The 12,292-nt window shown below is 42.2% G+C and overlaps 1 protein-coding gene across 2 annotated transcripts in view; it reads left to right on the top strand.

Annotated features, from left to right (window-relative positions):
- Positions 1–12,292, top strand: part of Fig4 (FIG4 phosphoinositide 5-phosphatase) — a 184,493-nt gene that overhangs the window by 127,578 nt on the left and 44,623 nt on the right. For both annotated transcript variants that reach the window (XM_008852422.3, XM_029555727.1), the window contains exon 22: positions 3,384–3,470. In XM_008852422.3, coding sequence (XP_008850644.1) covers positions 3,384–3,470 — 87 coding nt within the window. The remainder of the gene's footprint in view (positions 1–3,383; positions 3,471–12,292) is intronic.

The following is a 12,292-nucleotide window of genomic DNA, read 5'->3' as shown; positions in this document are numbered from 1 at the left end:
TGCAATCTTACTGGCTCGGATGGCTTGACTTTTACTTTATTTTCTTCCTTCTCAGGAATGAGAGATAAAAGCTTTCCCAGCATCCCCAGGAAATAGTCTAAGAAGGTTGAAAGCTAGCCCTCTAAGGAAGGGATTACTGCAGAGGAGGTGGGAATCTGTGTGTGACACTCTGAAGAGTACCCACTAAAGAATATGTTTCAGAGTGTTTTTTTATTTTTAACCTCCTCTTGTTGGTTAGAAAGAGATTATTACCCCCTTCAAGGTCTAAGAGCACAGAGCTGTTCAGTGACTGGCCCAGGGATCTTGTGATTTAAACAGTATACTCTTCTTTGTTTGGTTGGTCCTCTAAGCTGCCTCTGCTTACGATTGAAATGGGGAAGCAGGGGAGCTGGCCATTTCTTCCCTCTGTGTGAGTAGCCCCTTCCTATGGACACACTGTCCCTGCTAGGCTTCTCCCTCCTCCACAGGCCTGTGTGAAGCATCTTGTCAGCTTCTGTGCTAGTCAGCTGTCTACTACTATAACAAAAATCCTTGAGATAATCAAATAGTATAAAGAAGAAAAGCTTGGGACCTGGAGAGATGGTTCAGTGGTTAAGAACACTGGCTACTATTCTTCTAGAGGACCCGAATTTAGTTACCTGGCAGCCATCCATAACTCCAGTTCCGGGAGATGTAATGCTTTCTTCGGATTTCCATAGGCATTGCATGCATGCGGTACACATAAAGAGAAGCAGGCACACACACATACATATAAATAAAAAGTTTTAAATATTTTTTAAATTAGAAGAAAAGCTTGTGACAATTTTGGAAGCTTCTACCCATGGCCACTTGACTGTTGCTTTTGGGCCTGTGGCAAGGCAGCACATAATGTTGGAGAGTGTATACTCAAGCAAAACTGTTTATCTCTTGGCCAGGATAGACAAAAAGAGAAAAACAGGGTCTTCCAGCTCCTTTTGAGATCATATCCTCAGTAACCTAAAACCTCCCACTAGGCCCCATGTCGAGGGCCTGTTCTGGGAACAAACTTAACACATGAGCCTTTGAGGGACATTCCATCCAAATTGCAGAAGCTTTTGTGGGGTAGCTATGACAGGAAGTGGCCAGGATACATTCTGTGACTGCCCAGCCCCCACTCTTGTCCCACCTGGGCGTTAGAGCTGTCTTAGTGCCTCCTCAAATCCAGAGATCAGGAGTAAGGCCATGTAGTTCTGCCCTAAGCCAGCAGGTGCCCCTCCCACCCCAGCTCTGCACCCAATAAGCTGGCACCTGAGAGAAGACAGGGAGAAGACAAGGGAACAAGCCTCTCAAGACAGTGCAGGCCTTTCCTGGGGTGAACCTGCAGACCAGTGTCTCTGTAAGAATCAAAGCCTGACGTCCACTTACAAGCTCTGATAATAACAGGGTAAAAGGTGGGGGTAGGGAAGAAGGTTGAAAAGTTTCTTTTGGCCCGCAGTTGGCCATTGCTAGGAGTAAGCAGTGAATAATCAAAAAATGTTCGTTTTGGCTGCCCCAATACTTGGGGTCCATGGGGCAAGGCAGTGAAGGATCTAGAGAAACATGGGGCTGGAGAGATGGCTCGGTGGTTAAGAGCACTGGCTGCTCCCAGGTTCAATTCTCAGCACCCACATGGTAGCTAACAATTGTCTATAATGTCAGTTCCAGGGGATCCTGGGCCTTCTTGTGACCTCTGTGAGCATTGCACAACATGGGTGTACTTACACACATGCAGGCAGTGCACCCATACACATAAAATAATAATACATAAAATATTTTTAAAAAGAATCTAGAGAAACAAGTTACCATAGTTACATAATTACCATAGTTACTAGAATTGTCATAGTTCAACCAAAATGGAGTTTTACAAAATGGCGTGGCCCTGACAAGCAGTACCCACTGAAGTTTATATACATAATAACCGTGTTCTGAACTGACTTGGAAATTGTAGCTCTCTCAAGGCCACAACAGAACACTGGGGAAGGGGAAAGACGCCCCTGGACCTACCTTCTGCAGCCTGTCTTCCCACTTCCCTTTTCTCCTGTCTCTTTTTCCTGCATTGGGCTTTGACCACTCTGAGACTCTTAAGGATTTCAGTTTTGTGGGTTTTTTGTTTTTTTTTTTTCCTTTTGGCCTTTTTGAGCCAGGGTTTCCCTGTAGCCCCAGCTGGCCTGGAACTCAGTATGTAGACCAGCCTGGCCTCGAGCTCACAGAGCTCCGCCTGCCTCTACCTCCCAAGTGCTGGGACTAAAGGTATGCACCACCACACCCAGCCCAGTTTCATGGTTTTATTCTCGTCACTGAGACCTGCTGTCTGTCCTCCCCATTTTCCAGTGACTTTGGTTTGCTATCTTGACCAGACCTGGAAGCTTTCTATTACTTCTGTAAAGCCTCATACATTGGCCACAATATTTTTTTAATTATGATAGTGAGTGTATATATTATGAAAGCATTTATCACCAACCCTGATTACCTTTGAGTACTTCATCTGGGAAATTTAAAAGTCTATACAAATAATATTATGTGATCTCCTCCAAAAAAATGGATCGGAGTTGTCACTTGTTATATAAAGTTAAGCTTTATGTATGTTGTTCATTAGTTCTGTAAGAATTTCATAATTGGTGGCTTCTGCAGTACTTGACCTTTTAAAAAAGCTTATGAAAAATAAATGATAAAATTATCCATAGTCATCAAAGGGGAAAATTTTTAAATAGCAGAATAGTGGAAAGGAAATTAGCTCCTTTATCCTGCCCTGTCTCCTACCATAGGCACATGAAAACAAAACTACACCTAAACTCTGAGAGGAAGATGGACGTGTGTGACATAGGCAGGACTTCAGTCAGGAGTTAGGGCTGTTCTCTTTGGCTCCTAGATTAGTGCTATCTGAATCTTGTCTGAGGAGGGGTGATGTGTTCATCAGCTGGTCTCCTTCAAGTGGTTGAAAGTGGTTTTCCTAGTAGCACCTAAAGTGTTCTTGAGACCGAGATTGGGGAGTAAGGGAGTGGGGAGGATCGTGAGGTCCTGAGGAAACTCGAGTCCATGTCCTGGATCTCAGCAGCTTTCCTGCCTCAGGCTGGGTCTCTAGCCTCACCCCTCTCTGCATGTCATTCTTTTACTGCAAGCACTTGGTTCCATGCTTCCTGCGGTCTATGCATTACGTAGTGTCACCCTTGGATGTGTGAGGAGGCTCTGTGAGGTACTGTGCCTGGCTTCAGGAACACTTCTGTTCAAGTGCCACTTCACACCTAATATAATGGAGATGCTAAAGTGCAGAAGTGATTTCCATCTTATAACCGTGGTTATGAAAGTGCACTTTGTTTCATGTGAGTTCCTGAATTCATTTCAAGTGTTACCTTCTTTAACTTATATTTATCTGTTATAATTTGTAGATTTGTTCAGCTGGGGCAGAGTCAACATAAACAAGACAGGAGTAGCCAGCAGCTGTGCTCCAGGTGCTCAGATGGTGTTATAAAATTGTAAGTAGCAGAGTAACTTTATTACATTTAAATTTTTTTATTTTGTGTGTGTGTGTGTGTGTGTGTGTGTGTGTGTGTGTACATGTGTGCCATGACATTTGTACAGGTCAGAGAATACCTTATGGGAGTCAGTTGTCTCCTTCCACCGTATGAGTTCTGGGAATTGAAATCAGGTCATCAGGCTTGATGGCAAGTGCCTTTACCTGCTAAGCCATCTCCCTGACCCTAAATAAAATCTTTAAAAAAAAAAAAATCTTTGTATCATTGCTGCTCATAGTGCCTAAATTTATGATGATTTGTTAGGGAAACTACCCAGTCTTGTCACCAACTTAGAATAATTTGACACATTAAGGCATCTTTTCCTGGTACTTTCTTTAATGAAAACTATGTCTCTGGGAGGGGTGAGGAATGGGATTGGTTAGAAGAAGCATCCTTGACTACACCTCTCCGCTACCCTCCATGGACTGTGCCCTACACTGGGTAGAGAGGGGATGATGAAGCAGCTCAGATGCCGGAGACAGAATCTTGAGGTTCAGTATTAGACCCTGAAGGGCATGGATGCGCTGGTCTCTTCTTGATCCATGACCATATCAGTTTTAATAACTTAGTGGATGTTAAACAGGAGTTTAGTAAATTTTTAGATAAACAGAACTATATTCACATCGTGCCACTTTCTGGTTTGCTTCCTTGAACAAATAACTAAAACTCATGTGATTCAGTTTCCTTGATAATATTAGAACCTGCTGCAGAGGAGGGGATAGGGCACACTAAGAATTCAAATAAGAGTTAGGACAAACAAAGCAAAGGGTTGTGGCCACAAGAGGTTCTTGGACAACCTATACTCCGTTGAGTTTCTTCTATAAAATGGGTCATTGTGGAGATTGAGTGCAGTTGTACGTGGGAGGTGTCTAGATCAGTGTCTGGCACAGCTGACATTTAGCAAATGTTCACTTCCCTTTCTTGAACCATCTTCATTAGTTTAGTCATTGAGTTACTTATTTGATAGGTACCAGTTGCCTGGCTTCTCCATCCTATGCTTTAGCATATAGAAGTACGAGTTGAACTTGCCAAACGACAGAAGTATTTAGGCATGTTAGTGAAGTGAGACTCAGCTAAACCACATGATTCAGATTGATCACGCCAGCAAAATAGTAATAGACAGCTTACTGGGAGATGGTGATAAAGGGAAAATAAAATAAGAACATTTCCCTATTTTTCAATATTGTTTCTGCTTAGATCTAGAATGGTCTTATATTACCTTCTCATTCTTTTTCTTAAAATGCTAGTATTTGCTTTCCTGAGTCTGGGAGCAGGTGAAAACCATGTGCATCTAGAATTTTTTTTAACATTTTCCATTTAATTAGTAAAGAGTCTATCCTGAGTGTGTTAGTACAGCATCTTCAGCAGATAACAAAGAGCTTGGTAGGCGCTGCATTATGCTGTCATGGCAACTGCCAAGTGTTTTTTGGGGGGGTTGTGTGTGTGCCCTTTAAGTTGGAACTCTGTAACCAGGTTCTTAAAATGTCAGCTATTCATTTTTAGATTTCTAAAGCTATGCCCAAACCAACAAAAACTAGATTTATGTGAAGTTCTTGAAATCTTCCACTTTTATCTTAGGTTCTAGTATATTTAAAAATGATAATAAACCCAGCAAACTTAATCCAGGCAGAAAATCCCAGGAGATAGCATGAAGTTCCAGCCCTCACTGAGGAGCTGTTGGCAACTGATAGATGCTGAGGGAGCCAGCGTTCTTTAAGGAGGTAAACCGTCGTAGGTTGACCACACTTCAGGGATGGTCCTGTGCCAAGGGGCATTTGGGCAACATGAATTGGACTTGATGGGCTTAAAAAAAAAAAAAGAAACATGAAATTGGGAGAGTAGGGAGGTGAGGCTAGATCTGGGAGGAGATGGAGAAGAGGGAGTATGATCAAAAACATTCTATGAAATTCCCAAAGAATTAGTAAAAATATTATTTAAGAATAAATATTTTTAAAACTAAGAAATAAAAATGATAATAAGCTTGTTTTAAAGTCATATACCTGTGTGTCTACTCATCTGAATAGTTCATCATCTTCAATTTCTGTTGAAATCATTAGGTTTACCAGCTTTTGATTTCTAAACTGGAGGGAAATTAGAACATCCAAAATATTGCCAGTAATAAAAACTGCCAAGAAGCCCATAGCACAGAGGCTCCTAAGTTGTGGGTGCAGGGTCCTGGGTAAGAGAGCTAGACACTTCCACACAAGACCTTGTAGAGTACTGCCCAGAGATGGATGTCAGGCCCACACTGGTCAGTATCTATGTTCTCAGCACAAATACCCAAAGCTGTATTTGATCCAAGTGACACCTTTCTTCTTCACACCGCACCCTGAGTATATCACTGGTGACCAGAAAAAATGACATCATTCAACATTTAGTTCATACTCAGTGTGTGGTGGCCACTCTTCTGTATACCTTAACCTGTATTAACTCAATTCCCACAGAAACCCTGGTGGGAAGTGGATTTTATTATCTCCATTGTACAGATGTGGGGCGGGGCGCTGAAGCACAGAGAAGTTATGTAGCTTGCTCAAGTGCAGGCAGCTAGCAGGTGAAGGAACTAAGATTCCAACCCAGGCAGGCTGGCTCCAGAACCCAGCTAGTTCTGTCACTTAGCTGCAATGCCAGGGTTGGAAGCTGCATTTTCAACCACTGGGGTAGAAATGTAGGCTTATTTGTGTTAACAACCCTTATTTTGGTCTTGTAGTATGACCTGGATTTGTGGTCATCACTGTATGTCTCCATTGGATTGTTCTTGAATTTTGTTGTTATCTAAAGAGTGTATACCTTTATTCGTTCCCTATTGCCCGCCATATTCTTCCTGTATAGTTATACAAAGGTTTCCTGGAAAAATGTCCTTTGACTGCCTGGTTTCGTAACATAGTGTAAAGGTTATTAAACCACCACCAAAACAGTGGTACCAATATTTAGGGTTATTGCAGTCCCATCAGGGTAGCCCCATCTCTGGGTCCTTAAATTCAGTGCTTAGCAAATATTTGTTGTAATACACTGACTTTCACGACACCTCCCTCCCATTGCTACTGGACTCTGCATGAAACCCTCAGAACCCCACTGGCTTCATCACCTTTTCCCCACCCAGAACATTTTTCTGGTCTTCCCTCTTCTATTTCTTCTTCATCTGCCACTGTTTCTTTCTGTTTCTTTGTTCCCTGCCACCTTGTGAAAGAAGAAAAGGGTGATGAGCGTTATCAGGCCTTGAGCATTTTCTCTTTCTCCTTTTCTACTGCACCTATGACAAATGCAGAGTGAAAAGGACCCAAGTGGGACTTGCTGTGCCCAGCAGTTGGGGTACTGTTGGGCCAGGTGGTATCTCTCTGTGCTTGTGTAAGACCAGCATGTTCTCTTTTTTACATTCCTACAAATTCTCTGGGAGTTTTTAAGCAACAAATGCCAATCAGTAGTAGGTTAAAAAGACATGAGCACACATATTATTAGTGCCTGCTATTCTGTGGCTGGCCTATTCCAGGAATATGGTTCACTCACTTAAGAATTGCTTCCAAGAAAAGGTTCAAAATATAAGACATAGAACTTGTATGAATACTTTTTGATGTAGGATTCTTCTAGTACAAGGAAGGTAAAATATAATGTGTTTTAGAACCCTAAGATTGCCTTGATTCCCTAAGAATATCTCACAATACTAGTATTTACTGCTGTTCAAGGGGAGACCCCTCAAAGGGTACTTGTGCTAGGGGAAGTATTTCATAAATGCTCTGACCGGTTACAATTAGAGACCTTCACACTGATGACACTGTGTGGCACAGTGGCCAGGAATAACTCAGCTTCAGCATCTTGTCATGATCTAATTTTCTATAGTTCTCGAAGTCACCTCTTGGACCTCCCCATAGATTGTATCCAGTCCTCTCTGGGTCATTTTCTGGTCTCTATTTTGTAGGCTATATAAATACTTGGTTAGTTTTTAAATTATTCTGTACTCAGGGCTGGAGAGAGGGCTCAGCAGTTAAGATCACTGGTTGCTCTAGCACAGGACCCAGGTTCTATTCCCAGAACCCATATGGAGGCTAGCAGTCATCTGTAGCTCTAGTTCTAGGGGATCCAATGCTCTCTTCTGACCTCCTTGGGCATTTCATAACACGGGTACACTTATATGCATGCATGCAATACACTCTTACTCATAAAATGAAATTTAAAAATAATTTATTCTGTACTTTTTGACAGTTTCTTACATGCATATAATAAATTTTTGGTCCTTTTCACCTTGTTGCCCTGTCTTATCCCTCCTCCTGCTACTGAAATGCTTCTTCCTGACAAGTATCTGATTCTTTTTTTAAAAATTACTCATTTTTATTTTTTGTGTATGAGTGTTTTGCCTGTATGGATGTAAATGTACTTGTGTTGTGTAATGCCCACAGAGGTCAGAGGAGGGCATCAGATCTCTTGGAACTGGAGTTATGACAGCTGTTAACCCCTTTGTGGGTGCTGGGAATCATACTGAGGTCCTCTGCTGAACTATCACTCCAGCCCCAAGAATCAAATCTTACTGGGTTAACTTGTTATCTTTTCCAGACATCTGAGTCTAGTCTTCAAAGGTTTAAGGATTAGAGCAGTTGGAAAGCAATGGTGAGGAATCTGTTATTCCTGCCACCTAGGAAGCTAGGACACCATCTCTGCCCTCACTCTGTAACCAGGGCAGCCTCCTCCTCTTTAATTCTGGACTCAGCTCTGCCCTCATCCCAGAAAACACCAGGGTAGTCTCCTCCTCTTTCATTCTGGACTTGGCTTTGTTTCCTGTTTTGTCCATTTACCCTTTCTGAATTTTCCGTGTAACTTTTTTCTATTTCAATTTTCTCTTTCTGCCCTCGTTTCTTTTATTTTTAGCTTCATTTCACTTCCCCCTTTACCACATCATCTTGTCTCCATCTTATCCAGTGTATTTTTAGCTTTTAAGGCCTTTAAACTCACTAACTTGACACAAGAGGCTTTAACACAAATGACAGAATGTGTGAATTCCAGTGGCGGGGGAGGGGGGAGCTATGGGAGGGTGCCAGTGGGGACAGGGGTATAAAGATGATTAAGATGTTCTGTACGAAATACACAAAAATTCAATTAAAAAAATTTTTTTATCTTAAACTCACAACTGGTTAGAGTGCAGAGAACAAATATCTGTGGTGTGCTCGGCCATAAGTGGAACACCTGTATTCCCAGTCCCCACAAGACTCGGGCAACATCTTGAAAGAGGGAGCAGAAAGATTCTAAGAGTTAGAGGTTGGGGAGGACTGGGGTAAAACAGTGTCTTCTGGACCTTCCATGGGTGTTATTCTCATGAAGTCATAGCAGCTATAGTTGTCTGCACAGGATCAAGCCAGTCAGCATTCCAGCATGGATAGGGTAGAGGCTCAGAAACCCTCACTCCTAGCTAGAGGAGGAGGGTCAGTTCTCCTTAGGGGTGTGGTCTCTGGTAGGTTGACTCTGCTTTGGTGGGTAGCCCCACACCCATTCGTATATGGATAGTACTAATTGTACTCATAAGTTTTTTTAAGGGAGGGGACATTGAACTTAGGAGAGGAATGTGAAAGGGGCTTCTGGAAGGAGTTGAGAGGAAGAGTGGGAGAGTTGACTATGATAGAGATGCATTGAATTCATGTGTGAAATTCTCGAATAAATAAAATATTCTAGGTGGATCTCTGTGAGTTCCAGGCCAGACTGGTCTACATAGTGAGTTCCAGGACAGCTGGGGCTACAGGGAGACCCTGTCTCAAAAAGACATATATATATTCTATTAAAAATAAAGATAATAATAGCTTGGGGAGGAATATAAAAATATTTTTATTATATTTTCTTTAATTATTTGGATGTCTGTCTGCATGCACACACACCACAGATCATGTGTAGGGGTCAGAAGACAACTGGTTCTCTCCTTCTACCATGTGAATCCTTGGATCGAACTCAGTTCATCAGGCTTAGCGGCAAGTGCCTTTATCCACTGAGCCATTTCACCAGCCTGGCACTTTTAGCTTTAAAAATGTATATACAATGATACTCCACAACTCACGTTCCTTTCATACCTTCTCGGGAAGCAATTTTTGGGCAACAACTCTTAACTCGTTAATGAATCAATAAAATTAAGTTTGTATGTATACACACTGTGAAGTGAAGCACAGCAGAAAGTACCAATGCCTGGCATGCAGTGCAGTGCAGCTTGTGTCTCTGTGTGCATGCCATCACAGCTGTGCACTGGTATGCCCTGCAGAGTCACAGTTTACATTTATATGAATGCATCTGTTCGGATCCACATCAGTCAGTGTGAAGTGCTGAGAGTGGGCTCGCCTCTCTCTCTCTCTCTCTCTCTCTCTCTCTCTCTCTCTCATCTCTATCTCTCCCCTCTCTCCCTCCCTCTCTTTTCCTTCTTTATTTTTTTGCCTTTTGAGACAGGGTCTTCTCTATAGCTCAGGCTGTCCTAGAATTCAGTGTTATAGCCCAGGCTGGCCTCAAACTCAAAGCAGTCTTCCTGCCTTAACTTCCCAAGTGGTAGAATTACAAGTATGAGTCCCCACACCTAGAGAACTACATGAATTTAAAAACTTAGCTCTGTTTCTAGCATCTAAGTACTTAATAAATTGCAATAGATTCACAGTGGATAAAATGAACAGATGCATTAGAAGATACACTCCTGTTATTTCAGGGAATTGAGACTTGGATTATGCATGTGAGAAAGGTGGGTAGTAGGAAACAGTAGATTAAAGTCAAAATGAAAACACCACAAGGTGAAAGGCCAGGGGAGAAAAATGAGTGCTGCTTCTTGTGAGTACCCTGCTGCTACTTAGACAGATTTATAGAAACAAGATGGATTTGTTAAAGCTTCAGAGGAGGCTATCCTGAAGGGTTTCTGGCATATAAGGAATGATAAAGTTAATTGTAGGTAACCCTGCTACTAACGTTCAGAGTATCCAAAGTGACTGATAATTTTATACTTTAATGTACTGGCTGTTTTATTTTGAGGAATACAGAGTACACTGTTTATGGGGCTTTCACAGGTTCACATGAGCTCTTAAGTATCCTCCTAACCTAGGTTATGTGGTCTTGCCTTTCACCTGCACATTGCTTCTAGAGACCTGCCTTAGTCCTTTGAATTATTGTAACAAAAATAGCTGAGGCTACAACTTTCTAAAGAAAAGGAGGTTATTTAGCTCACAGTTCTGGAGACTCAAGAGCCTAGTGTCAGCAATTGCCCAGTTCTGGGGAGGGGCTCATAGCAGACATCATTGTGAGACAGGAACCAAGAGACAGGAGAGACAAGGATCAATCTTTTTATTAAAACTCACTAAGAAAAGCCTTCATCCCTCCTAAACACCTAGCCACCTCCCCCTGGGGCCTATAAAAGGTTTGCCATCTCAGTCCTACCACACCAGGGATCCAGGCCTCCAGCATGTGAACCCTTGGAGGCAAACCACATCTGAAGGAATTCTGAACATCTAATGCAAGAAGACAGTCAGTAAGGCATCTATAGGCAGGTGGGACCAAGATCAAAAAGCAATGCTAGGTGAGAGGGCATGACCTTTAGCCTCAAAGCTATGTGGTAATCAAGAGGGAGGTAGGCCAGGCTGGAGAGATGGCTCAGCAGTTAAGAGCACTAGGTGTTCTTGCAGAGGAATGTAGTTCAGTAGATAACAACCATCTGTAAACTCCAGTTCCAGGTTATCCAGCACCATCTTCTGACCTCCATAGGCATTGCATCATGGGTGCACTTACAGAGATGCAGGCAAAAATAGTCATACATATAAAATATTTTAAAAATTAATTTTTTAAAAGAAGATGATAGACATGTTTAATATATTTTAGAAAGGTCACTCTGAAAATAGTGTAGAGAATGGATTTGAATCAGGGGAACAAATAATGTAGCTATTTTATACATCAGGACAAAAAAAGCAGTGCAGTTGGATTGGATATTGTCACTAGAAATAGAGAAAGGAGGTCAAGCCTGGTGCAGCAGACCTATGAGTCTAGCTACTTGTGGGGACTGAGGCAAGAGAATCACAAGTTCAAGCCCTGCCTGGACTACAGAGTGAGGTCAAGGCTGTCAGGTAACTTAATGAGACTGTTTCAGAATAAAAAGAAAAAAGAGGGCTGAGGCTATAGGTTAACGATAGAGCACTTGCCTAGCATACACCAGGCCCTAGGTTCAATCCCCAGTGCCACCTAAAGAAAGAGGGAGAAGGAGGGAAGGAGAGAGATGGGTACATTTTTTGTGAAGGTAAAATCTGAAGGTTTACCAGAACTGGGAAATGACCTGGATTTCGGGAACATACAAGGAGACAGAACTGTTGTTGTTGGTTTTGATTTTGAGGCAGGGTCTCAGTCTTGTAACCCAAGCTGGCCTCCAGCTGTGATTGTCCTGCCTCAGACTCCCAGATGCTGGAATTGCATATCTGTGCCAGGAGGGCCAGTGTACCGTAAGTGCAAGTCTGAGGCCTAGGTGCTGATCTTCAGGCAATAATAAGACACCAAAGTGATGTCTGGATTTAGATTAAAGAGATTTAGTAACTTAGCAGGTTTTTTTTTTTTTTTCCTGTACTTGATTTAAAAAGTAAGTTAAGCTTCTTAGTTTTCTCTAAAGGTCCTGAAGTCAAATAGATCCACGCATTTTGATTTTTTTCTAGGAATCTGTGGTTGTATTAAAGGGGAAAACATCCTTCAATTACTGGCAAAGAACTTTTAATGGTTTTAGAATGTGTTTTAAGCCCATAAAATACTGTCTTGCTTTTTTCCTAAACAAGCAGGTTAATGGCGGCGGGGGGGGGGGGGGG

The sequence above is a fragment of the Nannospalax galili genome, unplaced genomic scaffold (assembly GCF_000622305.1).
Source record: "Nannospalax galili isolate Female #2095 unplaced genomic scaffold, S.galili_v1.0 scaffold646, whole genome shotgun sequence".
Taxonomy (NCBI): domain Eukaryota; kingdom Metazoa; phylum Chordata; class Mammalia; order Rodentia; family Spalacidae; genus Nannospalax; species Nannospalax galili.
The sequence above is the reverse complement of the archived record's forward strand: the minus strand, read 5'-3'. Positions and strand labels throughout refer to the sequence as shown.